The sequence below is a fragment of the Rhinolophus ferrumequinum genome, chromosome 22 (genome assembly GCF_004115265.2).
Source record: "Rhinolophus ferrumequinum isolate MPI-CBG mRhiFer1 chromosome 22, mRhiFer1_v1.p, whole genome shotgun sequence".
Taxonomy (NCBI): Eukaryota; Metazoa; Chordata; class Mammalia; order Chiroptera; family Rhinolophidae; genus Rhinolophus; species Rhinolophus ferrumequinum.
The window spans coordinates 4,946,132-4,971,969 of NC_046305.1; the positions used below are offsets into that span (position 1 = coordinate 4,946,132).

The 25,838-nt window shown below is 49.1% G+C and overlaps 1 protein-coding gene across 1 annotated transcript in view; it reads right to left on the reverse strand.

The window, feature by feature from the left end:
• Window positions 1-25,838, reverse strand: part of ILDR2 (immunoglobulin like domain containing receptor 2) — a 54,668-nt gene that overhangs the window by 13,219 nt on the left and 15,611 nt on the right. Inside the window, exons 4-7 of the mRNA XM_033092654.1 lie at window positions 25,244-25,363; window positions 8,328-8,384; window positions 5,480-5,626; window positions 4,084-4,260 (exon numbers count right to left, since the gene is read on the reverse strand). Coding sequence (XP_032948545.1) covers window positions 4,084-4,260; window positions 5,480-5,626; window positions 8,328-8,384; window positions 25,244-25,363 — 501 coding nt within the window. The remainder of the gene's footprint in view (window positions 1-4,083; window positions 4,261-5,479; window positions 5,627-8,327; window positions 8,385-25,243; window positions 25,364-25,838) is intronic.

Genomic DNA, 25,838 nt, shown 5'->3' on the forward strand with positions numbered 1-25,838 from the left:
GGAGAGGGGATACCGGGCTATTCATTTTGATGCCAAACTACAATTTAAAAATTTCTTATTGTTGAAGGATTTGAGCTAATACTTCTGAACCCATTAAGGCTCAACTATTTTTTCAGTTAATTTCCCCTCTACCGCCAAAGGCAGCTTGTAAAACTTGCAAAAGATGTCTGTAAGGCAGATACCCATGAATATAGCCTTTTTCTGCATGTCCTAGCTTAATGAGCTAAGTAAGGCTGTTTATGGATGATGGGACAGCTGCCAGATTCCACCCCCATGGTGACAGCAGCTCAGCTGTGGGAGAAGTGACGCTTAAAATTTGCATATTCTCTGTATGCATACAGTAGGCATATATATAGACACACATCCTTATTAGTTTTGAAAATGACATTTCAAAACCCTGTTTGCCTACTCAATTCCTTTGCAAGAAGGATGAGTGGAGGCCAGGTAGATGTGAAAATAAAACGGATTCAAGCAAAGCAAGAGTCGGTATGGAAAGCTCAGGTAGGAGCTCATCCCATGAACGCAGGGGGAAGATGATGACGGCAAAAACTAGGGTAGTTGCAGCAGAACTGGAGGAACAGAAACCAACGGAAGGGTATTTTGAGATACAAGCTGAGGGATGTGGTGACCAATTAGATAAGGGAAGTGAGGGCGAAGAAGAGAAGAGGGTGAAGCCCAGCGTTCTGCTGTGGGCTAGCAGGTGGACAGCGTGCCCGCCACCGAAATAAGAAAGGTACACATGTCTTTGAAGTCGACAAACTGCAGATTCATTCACTTTCCCAGAGGCTGCATTTGAAATGCTCGCAGGACATCCGGGTGGAAGTGTCCAGAAGGGACGCGTGGGCCTGAGGAGCAGAGGGGAGGTCAGGGTCAGCGGCGTATCGCTGATGGTGCAGGCGGGAGTGGATAAGGTTTCCCAGGGAGAGGACCTCGGACAGGACAGGGACCCCGGCGTCTGGGCCACGCGCAGAGGGAGAACAGCCAGCACGGAGCGAAAGAGGTAGGAGAGTGTCTTACAAAGCACAGTGTGGAGGAAGGTGAAGCCAGATGAGTGGGTCAGGGTGGCCAGTGCTGGAGAGACGCGAAGGGAGGCGAAGACTGAGGAGAGAGAGCGCATTGGAGTCGTCGGCCAGAAGGCGACCTTGCCAGGAGCTGGTTTCTGGAGCGGTGAAAGCGACAGCCAGCTAGACGGAAGTCAGTGGGGATTGGATGAGAGCAGAGCCAACGGAGCTGTGAGACAGTCACAACTCCAGGAGTTGGGCTGTGCAGAGGCGAAGGGGAGAGAGGAGGCACCGGGAGGGCCCCCGGGGTTTTGCAAATGGGTGTTGCATTTGAACGGGAGAGGGCTGAGCGTGTTTTGTACGCTGACAGGAAGGAATCACTCGAGAAGGGAGGCTGCAGATGGGAGGTGGGAAAGGGGTATGGTGGGGAGAGTCCACAAAGAGAGAACGTGACCACGCTGAGAGGGATGGAGCCAGAGCCTCCGAGGACGAGCAGACAGCCGTCTCTTACTGTGACAGGTCTCAACGAGCTGCGAGAAGAAGGGGAGAGGAATCGGGGTGCCTCTTCTCTCTCCCCCACGCGGTAACCAAATGGCTGTACTATACATAGCTCATCAAACCAACGACACAGAGTGTTCAAGAGTATTGTGTACAAACGTGATCTGAAAAATCACTGTCGCTGGATGATTTTCCTCCAAATTGAAGTAGCCTGTAAATCTAAAATAGCCTAAATTTACATCTTTACTAATCAGCATTTCTTAATGTTTCTGACATGCTTTAAAGAAGAATCAGCAGGGGATGGTGGTGGAAACCACCTTCCTTCCAGGAGAAATGGCCAAATGTCACCCAGAATTCTGGCCGCGAGACCGTGAGTACAGAAACGGGCCCGGTGGAAAACACAAACTCTGTCCTGACCCACGAGCCACATAATGATAACACGGCCAGACGAGCTGAGGCTGACATTGGCTTTGCATCGTACCCTGTTTCTCGTGAAGAACCCTGCTTTTGTTCATTTCTAAGGTGAATGGGTGTCTTGGCCTAAGAGATGAATCTTGATTAGACCCAGCCCATGTTGTTTAGCAATGGGTTTGGGACACAATTCTTGCCCATAAAACTACCAGGAGAAGCCTGCCGGACGGAGGAAGGGCTTCTGGAAAAGTGTCCTCACCTCTTTTGCGATCTCTGCAGCCGTTAATGCCTGAGAGATGGCAGTTATGATGGAAACACGAGGAAAGTCAGCCCAGGAGGACAGAACAAGATGGAAAGAACGAGGTCCTTCCCTGATGCCACTTGAACTGTCCAGTGAGCCAACCCCAGAGCCACTTTACCTGGACATTTCTTGCTATGGGAAATCATAAATTTTCCTATTTTCCAAGTCACTTCTCATTGCAGTCGGTCAGTGTGGCAGGATGGGGCCAAAACAACTGAACTGCAGCCAGCAGGGACTGGGAAAAGGTGGAAAACAGGAGAGAGGAAGTGTTTGCCTTTCTAAGAATATGACTCATTTTATTAGGAGAATCATTAAATAAAAAGTACGGGGAAAGGGTTCTAGTGGGAAGGAGGGAGAAAGAAGAGTGGGCAAAGGGGGAAGCTGCACCGAGAGGACGAGCCGAGTTCCACAAATGTCTCCTCTGCCCACCCCATGCTTTGGGGACGTGGACTGTCTTTTCTTGATCTCTCTAATTCTCTGGGTGTCGTGATCATCAACTTTTACTTCTCAGTCTGTGACTCATGGCTGGTCTCAGACGTCAGAATGCTAGTCATAGTTCCGGGGAGAGAAAAAGCACACATACCAGTTCCTCACTCAGGAGATCCACTCTTTGCACAGTGGGGCAGTGACAGTTGCTGAGTGGGCTGGGTCCTTGTCCCCACCCCCCCGAAGGCCGTCCAGGTGCCTCCAGGGGAGACAAGTCTGTTTTACCAACCCTAGTGACTCACCCATCTAGGGATTTAAAAATCGCCTCCTACATCGACCGCACACACACTTCTAGCCTTACTACTCTGCAACGCTGTTCAACTGCCTCCAGAAAAGCGACAGTGTGACGCCCCAATGCCCCCCGTCCTGGCCAATCATGGTAGGCACTAGTTCATCATGCCTAAACGGGGCCAATCGCATCATCCAAACAAGCTCTGCTCACAGGGGCTTCACTTCTGTCTCCGATACACACCACCGGGCAGCTTGGCACATCCTGAGGCCTCCGTTCCCCCACCCCCATTCCCGGCCGGTTGCTTCCTCTTTCAAAGTATTTCTCAGATCCCCACTCGTTGCAGCTCCTTTGCCTCTATCCAGATGCTCAGACGTCCCACAGGACAACTTCAGTCACAGCTCAGGGGGCTGAGTCCACTCTCTCCCACGTACCACTCACCTTGTCAGCGTGTCACCTCTCCACTCAGGGCTCTGCCTGGTGGCTTTCACTGGGTATGGCACCAAGCCCCAGGTCTTCTGGGGGGGTATGTCAGGGCTCTACCATATTAGGGGGTTGCACAGACGAGCTGGACAGTCAAACACACACGTGTTCTCCCAGCTCTGGCTCCTACCAGGCTGCCTTCCTGGGGGTGCTCAGCGTCCCCCACTCTTCTTTCCCAATCCTCTCATTCCTTAAGGCTCAGCTCAAGCCTCACCTCTTCCCTGAAGACTCGCTAACCACTCCAGGCCTCTCTCCTTTGAACTCCTGGTACCCAACGGTACCTTGATAAAGGCTCATCCTCTCTCCCTGGCTGGACCACACTGCCTGCCAGACAAACCACGGCCTGCGCTGCCTGTGCTCCTCACAGGGCCACTCTCCGTCCTCACAGAGCACTAGGTGGGGATGGCAAACTATTTATTCACTGGATGATCAACAGACCGTTCCTGGTACCCTGCCTCTTTTCCGTATCATTTGCGTTACTGAGGCGCCTGGGAAGAAAGCAGGGCAGCTGTGTCCTGCAGCCCTTGGAAAGCCTGTCCCACACTCCAGAGGCATCTGATACAACAGGAAGGATCCCATTTCTGGAGTGGAGAGAACCGTTTTCCAACGATGTATCCCTGAGCTGATGGTTCTCGTGAGAAAGGAACCAGAGTGGAAGCCGGGACCACATTTACCACTGTGGCTTCCTCCAGTGGAGTCACTTGGTGCCAGGGGAGGTGGATGCGGCTTGTCCGTCAGCATGCCAGATGAGGGGGTTCCTCCCAAGGGGACAGAGGGGATGGAGTAGGGGCCGGGGACACCGGAGGCAGAGGGAGGGTACCCGGCCTTGGCTGCTTTCCCTGCTTCATACACTGTGGAGGGAGACGAAGAGCAAGAGAGATTATATCGTCCCACCCTCCACAACCCTCACACCAGATCCCTAAGGATGTGCTTCAGGGAGCTCCCGGATGTGTGCGTGTGTGCGTGTGCCTGCGCACGTGTGTGCTTGTGTGTGCCTGAGTGTACATGTGCCTGTGCGTGTGTGCCTGTGTGTGCGTGTGCCCATGTGCGTGTGTGCCTGTGCACGTGGGTGCTTGTGTGTGCCTGAGTGTACATGTGCCTGTGTGTGCATGTGCCTGTGTGTGCGTGTGCCCATGTGCGTGTGCCCGTGCGTACATGTGCCTGTGGGTGCATGTGCGTACATGTGTATGTGTGTGTTCTCCTAGGCCTGAATTGCTTCATCAGAACCACTCTGCCCCACTCCCTGGACTCCCTCAGCTCCACCAGGAGGTGACGACTCAGGAATTACAGCGTTTAGTGCCTTCACTGAGTAATTCAGCGGGACTGGGAGCTGTCACAGCGGCCTCTCCAGGGACAGCAGGGGCCCACTCTGAACCACACTGTCGGGAGGTGGCCGCAGCGCCAGGGCTGCCCAGGGCTGCTTCCAGGGGACCCTGAGCCTCTTGTAGGGAGGCGAAGCGACAACGGGCTCACATCTGGCCCTGATCCGTGAGCTCAGGAGCGGAGCAGATATCCCGACTCCTGGAAACTGCTTCATTCCTGAGGATACTGAACATCCACGTGTCTCTCTCCTGCCAGATGTGTTTGCTTTCTGGCAGGACTGCCAGAGTTCATGCCTACACGGGCCTGGCCAGTGACGTGAGACTGCATGTCCCAAACGAGGACCGTTTTGTCTTGGGTGTAAATGGAGCGCAGCTGTGGCCGGAGGGTGCCGACGGGCTGCGGTTGGCACGCTGCTTGTAAACCGTCTGTGCCTGTGAGTGGCATGAGCAGGGGGGTCTCCCCTGGTTTGAACGCCCGAGGAGTGGGCACAAGCCTCGGCCTCACCATCCTGATCCTGCCCTTCCTTTCATCCATGGAGTCAAATGCCAGGGAGATGGGTGTGGACGGAAGCACGCAGAGGTGCATGGAGGGGAGAAGGGACACAGGAAGGGTCAGCTCTGGAGTCCAAATGGCCAACACTTCGGGTGGAAGGGAAGGAGATGGAGAAGGAACTCAGGGCACAGAACCGTCCGATGGAGGGTGACGTTCCTTCGGTGGCCGCATGTCCCCACTGGGCATTTTACTCACAGGCCTGAGGGCAGCAGCAAGAGTCCGGGCAGCACGGGCAGCGGATGTAGCAGCAGCAGCTGTGCGGGCAGCACTGGCACCAGCAGATCCCCACCAGGACGAAGAAGAGGAGGACCCCCAAGATCACCAGGCCAACAAACACCCACTCTGGAAGGACGCACAGAGAAACGCACGCTCCAGGCGGCCGCCGTCGGGATGGCCACCCTCATGAGTCTCCCTGGGAAGGGGCATAAGTGGGAAGGACCTGGGGAGGAAAGCGTCCTGTGATGGGGCACAGAGCCCCCACACTCGGGAGGAAGTCTGACCGTGAGCCATGCGACTCCCCAGGGCTGGGGCGGGGGAAGAGGGACGACGGTTACCTAGGTTGTACTGAGCACGCAGCATGACCAACACAAAGCCCTGGGGTGGGGTTTCGGGGCCCCCTCCTGGGGAAAGGGTTGACCTTGTCCATTGTAGCATCAGAACGAGTATGGGACAAGAGCAGAAAGGCTTGTGGCTGCGGAGAGGGGGCCTTCGTTTGCTGAGCTATGAAGCGGTGGATTTGGGGAATACGTAACTTTGGTAGTCAAGTTAATCCCATCGCTAAAAGCGTGAGTCCTGAGAAAAGGTTCTCTGCGTCTACATGGTCTAATGCTGAACATATTGAGGGGTCCGGGCCTTCTGTATCCATCTGCTTTCCTGCTGATCGGCCGCCCCGTAATACATTTCCCATAGTCAGCCTCAGGGCTGAGATCCATCAGTGCTCCGATAGTGAAGACGCTGTCCCCACCCCCCAGGATGGCGTGGCCTGGTTTGGTCACACTCAGGCTGACCATGCCAGCACAGCCACGGACTAACGTGGCTCAGCTCTGAAGACTGGTAAGGCTGGCATGTGTCTAAGGCTCTGTTTGTTATCGTCTGTCCTAGTCACGGCTCTGCCAGAGCTGCAATTCTAGTTCATCTGCCCTTCTGAAAGGGGAAGAGAAAAGAAACAAATTCCATTTGACTTAGATAAAAATGACCATGGCCCTCGAATGACTTAGCTTTCTGTCCTACTTTTGGGACTGGGCTCTGGGACCCAACTTCCCACTGAAGGCCTGGGACAGACTGAACTGAGCTGTGATGTCCTTTAGAAGCCAGAAGATTCAAGCAGTTCATTTTGATTGAAAGCCATCTACCAAAAACCCCTTTATAATGAACTTCAAGAACACATTGTTTTTCCTAAATTTTGGTTATTAAATACTCCTTCCATTACATGGACATCCACTCAGAGCTCGAGAATAGGACATTTTTTGTTACATAGAGGGTTTTGTGATAATGGTGACATTATTTGACCTTTGTTTAGAAGACCGTTTCATCGGAAAACAAACAACTCCTGTCCCCTGAATGTCCCTCCTTGCTCATCCATCCACCTGAAATACCCTCAGGTTAACCAGGCCGCCCTCTCTTCAGCGAGGAGAGGAGAAGTCCTGGACCTGGCTAGAGCAGCTTGAAGAGTGTTCTTGCTGAGGACAACAGACAGCTGAGGGCTTTGGCCTGGGCCTTGGAAATAACATAACGTAGTGCAGCCTGAGATTGACTGGGGTCGGGAAGATTCAGTGAGCTGTGTGGCCTGGTGGCCACAGCTCACGTGGGTCAGGCAGTTCAGGCCAAAAAACCACCAGGTGACCTTGCAGAAACACAGAATGTTATCCATGGACGGATTCTTACAGTCAAAAGGGAGGGAAATTCGGGCATCCAGGACCAGATATGAAAAACACAATAACTCTTTCTTGGGACTGGGGGAATAACATCTAGTTTGAGGCCATGCAATGTTACATTGTTTCCTTTTGGTGGGATGAGTACAAATTGATGCAAGTCTGGATAAGGGGGAATTGCAAAGAGACATCTATTTGTGTCCTTGGGATCAACACGAGTAAGAAGAACGTCTCCATTTGGGTTGGCCAGCTAATGGGAAAGGACCAGGAGAATTCCTGGAAGAATAGTGAGTGAAACTCAGTGTGAAGCCTGTGGATGTTTCTTAAACTTGAATCAAGTCCAAAGCAGCAGCCAGGAATAGTTTGTACCTCTCTGTGGCTCTCAACTAACTATCAGGCAGCTCTTACACCTTTGGCTGAAACCCTCCAAACAAGACTGAAAAGCCTTGGTGCTCCCTGCGTGTGGATCTGTCCTCCCCGGTGGGCCATCCCTGTTCTCTCCGAGCCTCCTCCTAGATGGGCTCTAGGGCTGTACCAGACTGACGTGGGCTTGGCTACTCCGTCCACCTGAAGCTACGTACAAAGACAGAGGCGTGCATTTGGGGCAGGTGTCCTTGACATATGGCCCAGACCCCAGGGACGTAGGAGCCCCAGAAGCCCCTGAGATTGTGAACAAAGCAGTGTAGGTCTGTAGGTGTGCACTGTTCAGGGGAGATGAGAAATGCATCCCTTCCGTTGGAAAACAACGTTTTAATAAAGTTACAAAAAGCAACGCAGAGTAACATGTTTGCACTCTAATCATGGAGGGGTAAATGTGTAACTTAGGGAATAAGGGATGCAGCTAGGTCATAACTCTGTGAAGGATGCTTGTAAGTCTCTGGGTGCATCTGAGACACAGACAGGCGTGGAGATGGCCGAAGAGCCTGTGTGCCTGCCACGAAGGACGGGCCCCCATCTCCGCCTCGTTTTTAATTACCGTTTTTCTTTCAAGGGCCTAATAACAGAAGAAATACAATTGAAAGGCTCTTCCAATGGGCTCAGTTCATCCTGGAAAAGACCACAGACATATACAGACAAATGTGCAAATAAATGAAAGGAGCAGTTGGTGACTAATGCAGAAGCAAGGCAGATGACAGCAGAGTAAGCAAATAAGGAGTTAAATGACTGAATACCTGGCATAATCTCCACAGCAAAACTGGGCAAGAGATCAGCGAGCAGCCCTGTCCTGCCTAGAAGAGGTGGAGAGGAAAGAAGAGGGAAGAGGTTACTGAGAGGGAAACAGCCCGCAGCCTGGCTCCAGGGGGCGCCGTCCCCACGCGGGCCGTTGACCCCTGCTCTTCGTGGTGTGTGAGGCACGTCACTGGGCTGCACTCAGTCAGGACAGTGACCTTCCCCAGCCAGCTGTGGCCTCCATCTCCGGGAACTCTGCACTTCAACCAGACAGAAGCAAAACCAGAACTTTCTCCCCAACTAGTGACAGGAGGAGGAAGTCTCTGCTTCACATAGGAAACACCTCGCTAGAGCGTCTTCTTTCATTTGTACATACCTCCCCACACACTGGATGGGAAAGTCAAACCCTTCTGTATCCAAACGGTCAACCTACATTTTCAGACGCCCACACCCAGTCCTGTGTCCACATCAAAACAAAAAGACGCAGTCGGTTTCAACTCGGAATTATCTCACTACATGATTCTATTTATAGGCTAGAGATATTTCAGTCATTAAAAATTTTCAAAGGCAAGGAAAAGCTAAAGCTCGATCAGTTCCATGCTTGTCTACACTCCTTCTGGCTTCAGAAATCCTCTGCACATATGTATGTGGTATGGCTCTTCCATATGGCACCCACAGCTGGTGCTGTAGGGACCCAAGGGCCTTCTGCGTGACGTGGCGCAGGAGCTGAAGGGCTGGGGACACAACGGGAGCCACTCAGGCTCTGGCTGGCACAGGGCTGTTCAGGAAACAAGACCCTGGAAGATGGGGGAAGGAGGTTCGTTCTTTGCAGGCCAGAGTACCTTCTAAGGGAAAGGAAGCTTGGAGTGGGGGACTCAGGCTAGCTCTGGTGTGGTTTTGGGAAGAAGAGCTTCCTCTGTCTGTCTTCCATCGTCTGCAGCTGACATGGTGAGAAGGACCTGCGGCTTGGAAGGTCTCTTGGAAGGACATGTGGGAGCCAAGGGGTCATTGTGAATAGGCTTTCCGCAGGACACTTCTCAGGCCAGCCGTTGGCCTGAGCCTCCACAGGAGGCTGACAGGTGACTCTCAGGTTCACGTGGGGGCTAGTCCAGTCCTCTAGGATGGGACACGAGACAGGGACTGGGGGCCAAAGTCTGAGCAAGTGATGAAGAGCATGCATTGGTCTCACCTGGATTGTTCTCTGTACAAGTATCTCCTGGAAACTCAACAAGGCAACTGACAGCTGACCAGTGGGAATTTGGGATCTTGGACATCTCTTAAAGACATAATACTGTTAGTTCCCAGCCAATAACTGGTGATCAAGAAGTCAATCAATATACAGTGTTTTTAACAAGCCAGTTATCGACTTAATGGTGTTTTTAAAAATCTGGACAAATAGCACTTCTAAGTATCTCTCTTATTGTATCTAGTAAAATAAGAACCTTTTCTTGCATTTCTTTTCTAGTTCTCAAGTCTACCAATGTTTTAAACATCTCTAGATGTGCTATAGCCTATCATTAATTACATTCATACTAGAAATATTATTGATGAGGGAAGCTACCAATTTGTCCGTTCTCACAAGAAATTAGCTATGTGTTATTTATTAACTGGAAAAAAATCCATACACTCAAGGAGCAGTGGTGCTCGTACATATTGCACAGAGCACGTTCTATTACACAGGAGAAAGCAGCGGGCTGCGAGCCGGGTCCTCAGGGGAGCTTAGCCGTTCGTTTACTCGGTGATCCCCACAGCAAATCCCTTCCTCGTCCTAGGTGTTGATTTTCTCATTAGTCAATGACGCGGTGCCTAAACAGAGAGACCGTACAGCTCGGTTTGGCTGGGACAGTCCCGGTTTATGCGGGGTGTCCTCTTGTAACGATTCACAGCACCTCTTTTTACTCTCAGAGCGCCCTGGTTTGGCCAGTTCACGGTAGGTCACCCCCCCCCCCGCAAAAATTGTTAGTTCTCGAACCTGACACTCAGTGATCAGAGCTGCACATGCACCTAGATGTCTGTAGGGCCAGCAGGTAATGCATTTAAATGTAAGTGCAGCTGGCCAGGTGCCTTGGGGTGTGTCTGCTACTACTCACATCCAGCCAGTTGTTGCCCCGCAAAAATTCTGCCTTCAGGGTCGCAGGTCTTCCTATTTTTCAAGATTAGCCAGACCCCAGATTTTTATATGAAATACCCTGAATTTCAAATGTTGGCAGTTGATTCATAGATTTAAAAAAACAAACAAACAAAAAAACAGGACAAGCCATACATAATATGTTTTGGGGCTGTGTAGAGCCCAGAAATCACGTGCTTGCAAGCCCTGACCCACCCAGATGTATTTATGGGCAGATGAAACACAAAAGCTGGATTTTTCCACAGGCTCTTTGGTGACCTTGACGGTGATCTGACCTTGCTTCTACACCCAGCATGTTGCTGAATATAAGCTCCAGGAACCTAGGTTCAAATTCAAATCGGAAAGCAACAGTATCCACACTTGGATCCAAATTGCAACAGTATCCAAAATTGTATCCAAATTGTTAGGTCTTCTGGCTTCTGTGGCAAGGGCATTGTGGAAGAACACTGAAGGGGCTTTCACTTAAAAAAAATTTTTTTTTTTACATTTGTAATTGAAAAAATTAAAATGAGGATAGGTGATATCAGTAATATGGACAGGAGCTTCACAAAGCTTGTCACTCCTGCAGAAAGACATAAATCAACCTTCTCCTCCCTAAAACCACAGCCAACAGCTGATGCTTCAGAACACGGTGATGGCTTCCCATAGTGCACCTGTGCAGTTAGCCCCAGGGTGGCATGGGTGACACACTCTTGTGTACAGTGTACTCTTGTGTACAGTGGGTGAGATTAAGTGTCTTTTGAACTTTGAACACAGTAGGAGTTTGGGGACAGCAGACCATACCGCTGTATCATGTCAACATTAGAGAGAGTGCACAGTCTCTGGCTTTTACACCGTGACTTACATTTTTTGGGGAGCTAAGGGCCATTTGAAAAGTGGATTTATGCTGGAATCCTATATTTCTGAAAATCATTTTGCTTCCATCTCTTTGCTTAATTATTCCTGAAAAATGCCGTCGCCAGTTAGAAATGCTCTATCATTTCTTCCTATTCTATTTCATCACATCCAGTAAAAGCCTGATCTTAGAGAGTCTAAACAATTGCACTAACTACATTCCTGATTTCAGCAGCACTTTTACCAGCACGCGTGAGTCACTGTCCTTCTCCCAGGATTCAGTTTAAGAGCGGTAATTACGAGTCCCTTTAATGTCTGAGAAAAGGATGGAAAACAGGTGCTGCCCATAGGAGGCCCCATTTTCTCTTTCCAAACTGTAGTCCAAACTATCAGTAGGAAATGCAGTTTTCCTGTAAGCACTCAAACAGGTTTCCCCAAACCTTACAGAATCCATTACTTTTAAGAACGTGCCACATGCATCAACCAAGCCAATCAGGCATAGTACTTGTTTGTACTGCACACACACACAAGTGCCAGTTTCACACCGTCACAAACTGCACAGGCAAAAACATTCACATGCTTTGGGGTTGACTGATCAGGGCAGAAACATGCATTGCGGGTAAAGCAGCTTCCATATCGTGCCTACGGAATTCCCTGCTGCTACTGTTTTCTGCCCCTGACACCTTGACGTTTTCCCCAACTGAACTCTGTGTGCGTACGTCTCAGAAGCAGCTCACTTCTGGAATGTCTCCATTTCATTCATTCATTCATTCATTCATTCATTCATTCAACAAAGAAACGTCTATTGTGCCAGGTGGAGGAGACACGGGAGCAAGACGAGATCCCTCCGCTGGAGAGGCTCACACAGCTTGTCCGACAGTATGTGCATTGGAACTCAGTGTTAGTTACCTGCTTCTGTGTCACAGGACAGCTAAGGTCACTGCCTTTTGATTATCTGGTTCTTCCTTGTCCTGGGGCCTTCCTCTGGAGGCACCGTCTGTGCCAGGTTCCCGCTTCTCTCCTATCTCTGCATATTTCACCACAAACACGTCCTGGGGAGGATTCTTTCACGTGTGCCTCCACCAGCAGGACAGAGCTCTTCAGGGCGGGGACTGCGTTCTCTGCCTGGGGTCCCCAGCAGGAAGTAGCAGCTCACCACCCATCAGGACCCTGCAGCGTTTCCAGTGGCAAAGCCCCACCGTGGAGTGTGCTGGGCTCCTGGCTGGGCTTCTGATTGGCTACTCTTGACAGTGCTCTTGTCCATCCCAGGTGGAAACAGGCTCTTGATACGCAGAGGAAGGACCCATTCATTCACTGAGCACTGGTCCATGCACTGGAGGACGGTTAGCGCCCCTGGGCTCAGGGCTCAATGCCAGGAGCATCTTCCAGGCATTGGAACATCTCAGAATGTCATCTTGCCATCTAGGGGGACAGAAGTACCACCCCACCCACACCCTGTAAGTTGTAAACCCCCAGACTAGGGTGTTTTTAAGGCAGCCATTACAGAGATAAGACGTGCGTACAACCTTTAGCCAGAAAGATTGTTCGTGTCTCTACTCTTAGAACTTAAGTCCAAGCCCTGATTGTTAGTCCAAGCCTTCAGAGTGCAAAGGACAAGGATGTTTCTTTTGTCCTTGTGATGCCACCACTGCTGACCTCTCTGAACTTACTAACTTGGCGTCCTCCTGGGGTTTGGTAACACACTGTACACAGGAATATGTGCATTGATAATCGAGGGTGCTTTTCTTCCCCAGCTCCTTGCGGTTCCCTTCTTCCTTCTCTTTAATACACACGCGGGGTTTGTCCTGCTGCCAAGTTTCCCTAAGATGCCCTGGATCCATTTTCAGGGATGTACTGTATCTACTTCCTGTTCTCTCAGCATCTAACCCTCCACAATGTTTCTTTTCTAAGTCTTTGAGGAGAGCAGGTGCCCTTTTCTGGCCCTTGAAAGTGTAAGGTTGTTTCTATAGCTAGTATTTGGAATCCCAAATAGATTGGAAATTTCCCAGGGGCACACACATTCCTGTTTGTATTCTGTATTCCCATGGCAACCATGCATTCAATAAATATAGTTTATGATTATCCATCACAAATGTGAAGATAGCCTCCCTTTCTTTCACACACACACACACACACACACACACATACATACTATGTATGGAACACTTTCATGTGTGTGCTTTTCCTTCTTGTCTTTTGCATTTTAGCTTGCTTTAAATTATACTGAATAGTTCTGACATTGCATTTGCTCTATAAATTACTGGTATCGGACCATCTGCAATTAACGGTTAATAAATGCTTCCGGCTTTTTGGCAGTGATTATAAGCTTGGCACCAACTCACTGACTTCTTGTATTCACAGAGAATTTAGAAGCAGATTGTATAGCTAGAAAAGATCTCAGAGGTCATCTAATCTGTAATCCACCCTATATTTTCAGCAACCAGAGAGGTTAAGAATGTTTCCTCAGTCACACAGTATTTTTTGCCAATACCTCCCTCCCCATCAAGATTTGCTTATCCTTAACTTAGAAAACTGTTGCAACTGCTTTTGAGTCTCCTAGTATCTGCCGAGAGCAACCCTGAAACCTGTTTGTGTTTGTGGCATCATTGCTCTAGTTATGTAATTAAAGGATAATTTTGGGGTGTAGGAAATGTTAGAGATGGTTGAAAATTTCAGCACCTTTTCAAGGTGCAACCAGAAAATGATTAGGTCGTCCTAACACAGTGCGATCTCATTAAAAAGCATTCGCCATTTGCTGTTACAAACTCCCAAACTGATTTAAACGATTGCAGAGCACTCCGCCTTTGCACAGCTATAGCGATGTATCCCCCTGCCCCCAGAGAGTGAACAGATGTAAACTATTATTAGTAATAGAACATGTTCGAATTGGCCTGAGACGAAATGCAGAAGACAGCCAGATTGGACTCCAAAAATGATGTGGAGGCGGGTGGGGTTTCACGGGCGGAGGAAACTTGAGTTTCTGGGTGCGATTCCAGTGCGATTGCCTGCGCTCACGGTGCTCCACCTGTCAGCCTGTCCTAGGCCCTCGAGATGTCCACACAGATACCCAGGATGGCTCCTTTCCTGAACCCCGAAGCCCGGGCGGCCTGAGGCCCAGGCGGAGGGCTCACAGCTGGGCAGTGATGCATTGTCAGCGTTCCGGCCCTCCGCTCCGTGGGCAGCCCCCTCTCCGTGCGAGGGGCTCCGACCCTGAAACAGTTCCCAGACCGAGAGCACGGCCGGTGTGAACGCAAACCTCCACACTTGAATAGCGGCAGCTGGCTTTGGAGAAAAATGGAACGACTGTCTCCTGACTGGCTTCCAAGGGCTGAGCCGACTCCCCGGTGACACCCCCTCTCCCGCGCCCAGGCCTCGCACGTCTGCCGCCGGGTCCACGACGACAATGAGGCTGGCGGCTGACCCAGCTGCTCCCCGCCCGCCGGTAACCACGGCAACCGCGGCTGCAGGAATGCGCACTAATTGAAGACCAGTTTCCTCCCACAGTGATGAGCAACAAGTGAAGCAAAAATAGTGAGGCGGGATGCAGGCTGCGCGAGCAGGGGAGGGAGGGGGCCTGGGGGCTGCGCGTCGGGCAACGGCGCCTCCAAGACCCCGTTTGTTCTCTGAACAACCCAGGGCTGGAAGAGCCTAAACGGGACGTCCCTCCCTCGCCCTGCACGAATCTTAGCGCCACTTTCTCAGAGAACAGATATTCGCAAGGCACCATCCTTTGGCCCGGGCCCTTGCTCGGTCAAGGAAATGAATGCGGAGGCCCACACCCGAAGCCCCGTGAAGAAAATGCCAGCTACAGCAAGGGCTCAGCGGCGGAGGCCAGCTGACACTCAGCTGCCCCCAGCTGCTCTGGGCCGTCAGTGCTTGTCAATCAAGGAGAACCTTCAAGGGGGGCATCTCCAAAGATGGGGTGACCATCACACCGCTCTGCCCAGACATTTCCAGTTCATGCCGGTCATCTTGACGTCAAGTATTCAACGTCTCCCCCTTTCACTCTCAAGCGTCTCCTAGTTTGGACGATAAGTTACAAAGTCCCCGCAGCGCGTCTTGCCAGGCCCACCCAGATCCTCGTCCAGGACTGCGGTGCTCCCCAAAGCTCTCCAGACTACATGGAAAGGCCTGTGCGGCCTAGCGGCCTAATCCTTGTCTTTAGGTGGTAAACACCCTATAATCGACTCAGAGCCTTCCATTGGGAACGGGAGGGCTTCCAACCGCAACCAAATAGAGCAGCCAGAAGGCAGCGTGGGGGACAGAGTGTCCTAAAATCCACTAGCGGGAAGATTCCCACAGGGCTGACTAGGGTCACCCCTGGCAAGGCAAAACACAGATGTCATTGAGAAAACGTGACTCTAGTAGGAAGAGGACTGCCGAGTCCCAGAGGGCTCGAAAGCCTCTGCCTATGGACCAGCTACAGGCAGATGGGCTCTAGCAGGAGTCCCGGAATGCAGAATTCCCCACAGAGGTTCCCTCAGGTCAGGGATGACACAGTGGCAGTGAGGTGTGGGGGAGGGAAGGGTGAGCGAAGGGAAGTCACGCTTACTGAGTTCCTGTCGTGGGCCATTTGGTCCTCACAGTAGGTCTTCCACTAACTTTTATTACTCCTTCCCCATTTCCACATGAGGAAACCAGACTCAGCAACACTGACGTATCTGAGGTTATGCTGCCGCACAGGTGCCGGGATATCTGACCCCAGAACCATGCTCTTCACAGTGTACTTCATCCTGCATCCATATTGTCCTTTGGTCAAGCTCAGGATTTTGTAACGTCGGCACTATGGACATTTGGGGCCACGTAATTCTTGGCGGGGTGTGGGAGGCTGCCCTGCGCATGGTAGGGTGTTTTCGCAGCGTCCTTGGCTTCTACCCACTAAATGCCACCGCACCCCACAAGTTGTGACAACCAAAAATGTTTCCAGACATTGCCAAATGTCTCCTGGGAGGGGCGGGGGTGGCAAAATAGCCCCCTCTCGAGAATCACTAGCCTAGATATTTCATATCAAATACAGTTTTAATCTTTTCTTGTACTATTCTCTAATTGCTTCAAATGTACAATTTTTATCTTTACCAAAACAGTGACTTTTTGTTTTCTTTACAGGGATAAGACAGTGTCATGTATTTATTCTGAATCCTTACTGTGCTAGGGACTATACAAAAATGCTGGTTAGATTTAAAGAATAAGTTAAATATAAAGCAGACTTGGAGCCACACGTGTGTATCCGAGCAAGGTAGCAGCGATGCCATGGAGAAGCCGGCAGGCCGCAGGGCGCCGCCCGCCCAGAGCAAGGGCCTGACCCCAGGCTTTGGAGGGACCAGCCCCCACCACAGTCCATCTCCAGTAGATGCTTGTTCTGGACCCTCATCAACCGGAGTCAGGTTCTAGTTGATGCCTGGCTATCTTTTCTGGCTCTTCCTTCTCCTTCATCCCTTCAACACAGTTTTCTGGTTCTTCTCAAAACCAAGACCAGTAGAGACATCGAGGGAAGCTCAGGGTGGAGAAGGCCAGGGTTAGGAGAGGGGGCTGGGAGACAAGGCCGTGGGACTGAGGCCCCAAAAGCTCACTCATTAGTCTGTCTCCCTGGAAAGACAGAAATGGGAGCCATGGCTCTTGTGGAAATCTGAAGGGACAGGTGCCTACTGAAGACAGAAAGGATGGTTCCGCCGTCCTCGAAGAATCAGCTCCACTCTCAGTCTTTCCTGTGGGGCCAGGACATCTGAAGCATAGGAGTCTACCGTGAAAATGTGGGCGCAGCCCAAATCAGAAGGTGTTCCAGGGGAGTCACCCCCAATTGTATGGCCAGAATGTGGCTCCGTAATTAATTCCTCTCCCTTCTGCCGGGAGTAAACTTTTCATTTCTTCACCTCCAATTCTTTCTCCTCCTTCCTCTGTTTGTAAATCTTCCAGAGAAACAGCAGCAGTCACTCTCAGAGATCAAAGTTTTACCAGGCAACAAAGACCTCCAAGGAGGCTGTTGCCATGGGAACTCTGGGAGCTAAAGCCCTTTTAATCAGCAAATCTCCCTGGTTAGCAGCCGGGCTGGGCTGGCATAGAGGAGAGAAGGGGGAGGGGAGCCTTGGCAACAAGTAGCCTTTCTAAAGAGCCGAAACTACTGTCCTGGAATGGGGGTGCAGTGGGGTCCTAATGGAGGTGGTACCGACATCGGGACGAGTGCTGGAGCACTTCTGCGCAGCCTGAGACCCGTCCCCTCAAACATCCCTAAAGCCAGTTCGGAGATGACCTCTCCAAGACTGCCCTGATTTCCTGTTACATTTGAATGGCTGTTTCATTCTGACAGGCCGAATGGTTTATTTTAGACCAGAATAACAATCCCAGGCACGCTACTGTGAACAGCCTGACTTCAAAACAAGTTCAGGCACACCTGTTCCTTCACCCCTTGTCCAGGTAGTATGTACTGTACTCCTGGGTAAGTCACAGGAGGAGATGGAAGAAAACAGAAGCATGACAGAAAGACAATTCCATGCCATGACCTTCCCAGGGGAGAAGCAACCCCGAGTTAGCCCCTACCCGGGAGCAGACCTCTTTCTGGTCCCCTGGAAGAGCACCGCCTTTGGCCTATAAATAAGCAGAAATGTAGCCCGCCGATTGTTAGCAGGGCTTGGTTTTGCCTGCCTGGTTTTCTTCTTCATTTGGAAACAATTGCCCCATTTCCCTTCAGGAAGCTACTCCTTTCCCCTTTCGCTTCAATTCAGATGGTCCAGCTAGGCTGGTGGTGTGCTGCTTCCTGGGCCAATGCACAGTGCCCCCCAAAACTGGAGAAGGACGTTTTATCCTCCTGAGGGGAAGGTGTTAAAGCCCACGGACACCTGCCCCGTGGAGAGGCCCTGCCTGAGAATGCAGTCACACGAAGGAGACAAGCGTTCTTCAAAACAGTCTGAACCCTGGGACTTGGCCAGGCTTGAAGCTGGGAAGACACGGGGACTTAGCAGCTACCTGAGCCAGAAAGTTCCCCTGTGCCATGGTCAGTGTCTGTCCCTTGCAATCAAAGTGAGTTCTGAAGAACACAACAGGTAGCTCTGGACGGTGAGATTTTAGGCAATATTTTCTTCTTTTGTACTTTTCTGTTTTGTTGGAAATTTTTACAAAAAACATGCATCACTTTTTTTTTTCCCTAAAACAGTACTTGAGGCATCACCCTATATGGAAAATTAATTCTGCAAACTGTAGACTTTTCAATAAAGTCAAAATCATCGAAAGGACTCTGAAAGCCATCTTGGTTATCCTAGGACAAGAGAACCTATTCCATGTCGAAAGCTTGTCAGAGATGTAACTTCTATAATTTTCCTCAATCAACCACAATTTCCCCAAATTGTTATTTACCATCAGGAAAATCTTCTTAGCTTTGAACGTGCCTTGGTTTATGGCCCCTCATTCTATTCTCGGGCCAGAGGCCGGAATGTGCACCCAGCCGTACTTCCGCCAGGGCCCTTTCCCTCCTTTTTCTACTTGATGGCCCAAAAACAAGCTACCACATGGGGGATCAGAAAGCAGAAGTCAGGCCCTCACGTTGTCCATAGAAAGAGGGAAGGACAAGGCAAGTTGCTTTTAGGTGTTAAAATAATAACTTCCCTGCTTGAGCCTTTCTGAGTGGGGAAGTCTTTTTCCTGCCAGCTGGAGCTGCCGAGGGAACTTTCCTGAGCAGACAGCGGCGGGGTTCCAGGTTGTAAACAGTCCATCTTTGCCACTGATCCTAGACCCCGGCCTAATCTCAGGGCGGCCGATTTCTGGACACTCCCACTTCTGCGCCTATGCCTGTTGGGCCCTGCGGTCCCAAACATCTGTCTAAATATTTCTAAGGTGCTTGTCACTGTCTTCTCAAAGCACCCAACACACTGTGTACATTTCCCACTTCATAATAACTTCACCTTCTGAACCATCAAAAAGATATTCAGGGGCGGCCGGTTAGCTCAGTTGGTTAGAGCGCATTGCTCATAACACCAGGGTCGCGGGTTCTATCCCCACATGGGCCACTGTGATCTGCGCCCTCCACAATTAGATTGAAACAACTACTTGACTTGGAGCTGATGGGTCCTGGAAAAACACACTTGAAATAAATAAAAGTTAAAAAAAAAAATCAATTGTAAAAAGTATTCAAGAGTGCTCCGTAGAGTTTTGCATTTAATGGTAAATCAGCGGTTATCTTTGCATTTCTCTGAGTCACTTGTCTTTGGGTATTTCTGAACCCTCTGAAAGAAGCTTCCAGAGCCGTTGTAGGTGGTTCAGATGTTTGGGGAAAGGAGGGTCACGCTCAGTGGGGAGGTAGCAAGCTAGAAAAGAACGACTGTGCCTCTGAAATGAGGGCTCCGGCCAGTGGTTATAAACCACTTCATTAAGAAATCAGGTGAAATACTCAAGCTGATCTGAGTACAAGTAAAAACTCGCTTTCCCTGACCTGAAGCTATGACCACATTCTAAGAAGCATTCTATAGTTTCTTAATATAGACAGGGCAGGTGGTCTTGTGGAAAGAGATGAAGCTAGGCACCAAAACACTTGCGTTTGATCAGCGACCCTTTTTTCACAAGGTGTAGTAGTTAACAAAACCCAAACGTTAAATTCTTCACTTGGAGAATGAGGAAAAGAATGCCTGCTCTCCTACCTTACAAGATTTTTATAGAAAACTTTTGTGAACTACAAATTATTACCAGTCTCCATTAATATTAGGAGTAGACCTCATAACGGCATTCCTTTGGTGGAAATGTATTGTTTTGGGGGCATCTCACATCCTTTCTTCCTTTTTTTGTAATGGTGCCCCCGTTTGCTTTGGGGAATGACTTCATCTCCATACCTGTTAGACTAGCCACCGAGAGCCCCCGATCTCCTACGCCTAAACAATGGTGGACACCTGTCCAAACTGGCCAACTGGACTCTCTCCTTAGACTGATTCTTTTTTGTCTTAATTTTTTTCAATTACAGTTGACATAGAATATTAGTTTTTGGTGTACAATATAGTTATTAGACATTTACGTAACTTATGAAGTGATCACCCTGGTAAGTCTATTACCCATCTGACACCATCCACAGTTATTACGATATTATTGACTGTATTCCCTATGCTGTACTTTACATCCCTGTTCATCTTAATTCCTTCCCCTTTTCACCCAGCCTCCCATCTGGCAACCCTCCATTTGTTCTCTGTATCCATGAGTGAGACTGATTCTTGAATGGGAAAATGCAAGATCAGAAAAACACAATTGAGTCGATTTTTTTCTGGCTATGGAGCCCTAAAGACGTTGTCTTTTCATTCTTGCTGCACAGACGCTGGAGCATCTCTGGCAGGGCAGGGAATGTGCTGTGTTCATCAAAACATTTGTACTTTCTTCCTGGGCGCATACAAAATACCAGCAGAAGTGACCCACGTCACTGTCAGTCCTGGTGCTGAAAAAAGTCCCACATGACCTGTCTCATTCTCTCCTTCTGTGCAGCTGGGAGCAAAGGTCTCCAATACACCGGGGCCAAACAACGGAGAAGCCTGACCCCTACCCCACCAGCTGGAACGGAGCGACCAGATAAGCCTGCTACTCACATCTGTGACAAGAGGAAGTACCCGAAATCTACTGTAGTAAGTCACTGAGATTTCGGGCTAATCTTTACAGACGCTAACAAGTGTAACCCTAATAGACCACTGTCCTTTTTCAGAGTCCGATTTTCCAGCCTTCCTTGCAATTTTGATATCCTTCCAACGAATTCCTTTCTGCTCAAGTTAGGCAGTGTCTACTTCTGTTCCTTTCCACCACAGTCCCTGATGGATCTATCACTCGTAGTAATTTAAATACCCGGATAAAGAATTATAACCAATGAGACTGGACCACGTTACCTCGCTTGAGACTGTAGGTGTTTATTGTATTGACACTTTACAAGTTGGCAAATGTATATGCTCACCACTGACTAACACGTAAGAGGCACAGAGTAAGAGTTAGTTACAGGTTCTGCCCCTTTATCATTTTTACAAAGAAACATGCTCTCAGGCTCCTTTATTGTAGACACTCTGCAAGGCATTGCAGATAAAAAGAAGAGTGAGAGTTGGTTCTTGTCTCGGAAGAGCTCAGGGTCCCTTGCTCCGGAGAAGCTTCTGATGTGGGGAAATCAAGACAAGCACGTGCGGTGCCAGTGTGACCACTCGCATGAAGTAAGACTAGATTATAAGACCGGTAGGTGCTCTCCTTGTCCCTCTTCATTTTACGTAATCTTCCTGGGTGACTCATCTATTCTTTCATGGTTCTGACTACCACTCCTGACTCTCAGATCTATTATCTCTAATTCTCGCTTTTCCACTGAGTTCCCGACGTACACTTCTAATTGTCAGCAAGACATCTCCACCTGGGTGTTCCACATCAACATGTCAAGAACCAAACTCATTCTCCTCCTTTCCCAACCTGCTTTCCAACCTGTGTCCTCTCTCTGAGTTGATGGAACAGTGGCCCAGCTAGCGAGGAGTCATGGTGTCCCTTTGACTCATCCCTCTCTTTTATTTCCTCTTATACATTAGTCACCAAGGTCCATCACTTCCATCTCAGAAACATTTCTATGTTGTCTCTTCTCAGTTCATCCCTCTGGTTCAGAATCTCCTACCCTTTCATCCATGCTGCCCCAGCGGCCCTCTCTGTCCCAGCACCTCCTGTCCAAAGCATTGTCTACCCCGCCGCTCATTATCGCTCTGACCCTAAGGTCTAATTTCAGTCCTTTGTGAAGGTTTCACCGGCTCCCCAAAGTCTACAGGATGAAGTCCAAACTGCTTAGTCTGACATAGAAGACACTTCACAATCTTGCTCCATCAGTTTATCCACCTTTGTGAGGATAACGAGAAAACTAAATTCTTCTTAAGTTTGCTTCTGATGTATCCCTTTCACTCATCTTTCTTTACTGATCGCTCATCTGAAATTCCAGCCAGTTTTCTTCTCTCTATTTTGTAATCACCTCCAAGAACAGCTAAAGTTTCAGCTCCTTCGAGCTACCATGAATAGTTTCTTCTCATTCTGGTGGGCTTAGTCCTTTTAGCCCTGGCCGAAGGCAGAAGACCACCGTTTATTCCCTCTGGCTTCCTCGTGAGTGACCGTCACCCTGCACATCCTGTAACCAACCTGTAGCCTCTTTTATCTCTTCCACGAGGACCGAGTTCCTGGGAGGTCATGTTCTCACTTACCAAGCTAGTCAACATCGCCCACGTTCGTCTACTTTTTAATCCGAAAACTTGAGAATTGATGTAAAGCTCGAGAGTAACTTAGTTAAACACCCTTTCCTATGCACGAAAGCCTGACGTAACTCCTAAGAAAGCTCCCGCCCTCTGAAGGACATAAAATCACAGCTCCTGAAAAAACATTCCATCTTTAGGTGTCTCCAGTTGTGAACAGTTCTTCCTTTACACTGAGAGGGACTCCCTCCCCTTGTAACGTCCACTCCTGGTTCTAGATTTATCGAGCCACACGGACAGAGGACGTTTCCAATCCCTCTTCCATGCGGTTTCACTTCCTTCCTGGCTCCAAGTCCTCTTTCCCTAGAGCAGTTTCTCCCGCCATTTCTCCCATAAACTTCAGTGACAGAACCCTTGGCGCATGGAGGTTCAAATTAGCAAACTGTCGACCCACTTACTTCCATTGAGGTCTTCAGCTCCTGGGACTGACCTCAGAAATCAGGTTGCTCTCCTGGTCTTACATAAAAAGAACACCAAACAAACAGGCCTGCACGATATAACTCTCAAATAATTTAGAATTTTTAAAACTGCAACCGTATTTTGAAAACTTCTAGAATGGGGTGTCAAGACAAAGGAGACTCAGAATTTTGCATTTGGAAAGTAAATTACAGTCCTTTATGCATCCGGAAAACTCATGTAGATGTCATAACTACGTCTTTCAATAACTAATACAACAAGTGTTGCCTGACAAAGTTTACATGGCAAATGAGTCTTGCTTTGCACATCCCTAATTCATGTGGAACATAGAAAAATTGTGTTTCTCCTCCCTGAGAACCCTGGCATGTGTGTCTCTCCCCCAGCTGTGCTCCTTCTATTCTGATGAGCCAATTCGCAGCCTCCCCAGTTTTCCTTTACGAGTCTTTTAAAGTGATACTGATTTCTGTTCTTCATCTTTTGTCCCATCACTGGTGACCATTTTCACGTGAGCCTTCCTGCCACCCACCTCCCTTTGTCCGGAGGATAGCATCTTCACCCAGGGACTTCGTATGTCTGGATCGAGAGGAATATCCTTTGTACGCTTAGCACATCCTCAGATGACAAAGCTCTCACTCTTCGTTTCCCTGCATTGGCAGAACTGGGACCGAATTCTTTAAAGTGGTTTTTACCTGGCCTCCTTTCCTGCACAGGCAGTTACTTCCTCTACACATACTGCACTGGCCAAGTTGACTGTGTTTACAATTAGCTAATTGCAGGCTCAGTGAACCACTTGTTCCTTCAAACTTGGCCTTTAGTGTTGTGTGATTAGAGAAATTTATCATTTTTATTCCTTTCTGATCGACAGGAGATCCCAAGTCTGATTTCCCTGTATTCTTTTATGATGTCAATATAAGCCTTTTCCTTTTTTATTTCCCTTTCAATAGCTGTCATAGTTCCCATTCCTTTACAAAGCACAGCAGTTGTGGCTTTATATATTGGACTCAAAGTACATGTATTTGAATTATGTCGACCCTCTAATAAGGGTTCATTATTAGTAATTAACAGGTTAATTATTAATAAATAATTGTTACCTTAACCCATTTTGTAAACTATAAAATTAAGGAAGCCAAACAGTCGAGTTGCCAAAATCACACAGTCACGATAGAGTAAAACTAAAAATCCTAAGTAGCAAATTCCACTTTTTCCCTGAGCACTGAGTTTCCCAAGTAAGGTAAAAATTAACCTTCAGCCTCATTTGCCTTTAAAAGAAAACACCCTCAAATAGTCCCCTAAATTGTTATCACCTGGTTTCTTGAAAACTACAAAAAAATGTAATTTCTTTTGACAAATGGCTTCAAGCGTTTACCTTTTCTCCTACAATTAATGTAGTTTCTCTTCTTCATTTCTGTGTTTCATTCGAATTTCTTTGTCCAACCAACATTTATAGAGCACGAAATACGTGTTCAATTTTCAGTTCTTACAAGGAGGTCCTCTCCCACCGACATTCCTCCAATCCACGAAAGAGGAAAGGCAGCCAAAAGTAACGAGCTTTCGTTTACAAAGAAATTAATATTAATGAGGATCAGATATATTTGCTTTGAGAATAACTCAGACACTTTCAGGTTTCAGGAAATTTGCCTTCCAGTTAAACACTAGCGTCTTCCCCAGCAGCTCTTTTCACTGCCACCTTTTATTACTAAGCTCCCCAGTGTGGGGCCATCTTTCCTTAGGATTGTCTTCAGGGGACGTCAGATGGGAAGGTGCCTGCTTGTCTCAGGAGGTCCTGGCTCACCAGTGAATTCCTTTCTCTCAATGGTCTCTACCCCACTTTAAAGGCCTGGGGCATTTTCTTCAACAATTAGCATATAAAAAGATAAGTAAAGTTTAGAGCAGAGAGCAATCAGGGTTAAAGCTGCAACCGGAAGGAAGAAAAGAAAAAAAACCCTAAGAAAGCAGAAGAAACATTCAGGGCAACACTGAAACGGGGGCCACCGCCTCCAAGAAACAAGACGTAAGTAAGGCAGCCGCTTCTCTTAGAGAACATACCGTGTTTTCCCGAAAATAAGGCCGGGTCTTCTATGAAGTTTTGCTCCAAAAGACGCAGGAGGGCTTATGTTCAGGGGATGTCCTCCCGAAAAATCATGCTAGGGCTTCTTTTCCAGTTAGGTCTTATTTTCGGGGAGACACAGTACTCTACAACCACTTTGTGGGCACACGAGATAAAGACCACATGTGCAACCTGTGGACAGACACCAATGGGAGACGCAGGAGAGGGAACAGCCCCAGCCAGCTCCGCAGAGGGCGGCCGCCTGTCTTCGCTTACCCAACACCAGGAGCTGCACAGAGTCCTCGTTCTTGCCCTCCAGGTCGTCAGGCGTCGTGATGACACAGTAATAGAGTCCGCTGTCTCCCCACATGAGTTTTCCAATTTGAAGGTCAGCATCTGTTACCACAAAGAGAAGAACCCAGTCCCAAAACTGCCTCTGAAAGGAACCCTGACAGTGGGGGAGGGAAGGGGGCCCTTTGGGCCTGTCTGCAGTGCTCTGTTTCTTTACCTGGATGGTGGTTGGTGCGATGTTTGCGTTATCTAACACACACACAAAATCACAAAAAAAGCTAGCATCCCTGAGGCGAGAGACAGACCACCACCAGAATCTGGTCTCGTTCCAGGCCAGCTCCAGGAATAGAAGACTGCTTGCAACCAAGCAGGCCAACAGAGGCCCCTGGGAGCCGGTTAAATTCCAGAACTCTGGACTCCTGGAAATGAGCTGGCTTCACGGGAGTTCTTCCAAGTTCAAAGAGGTCATATCAGACTCTTCAGACCTTTTCTTGTCCAAAGTTTTCGGGAACAGGAGAAAGGGTGGAACTGAGACAAAGCTACCTGGGGCAAGGGCCATGGCATGTTACCTGGCTCTGTC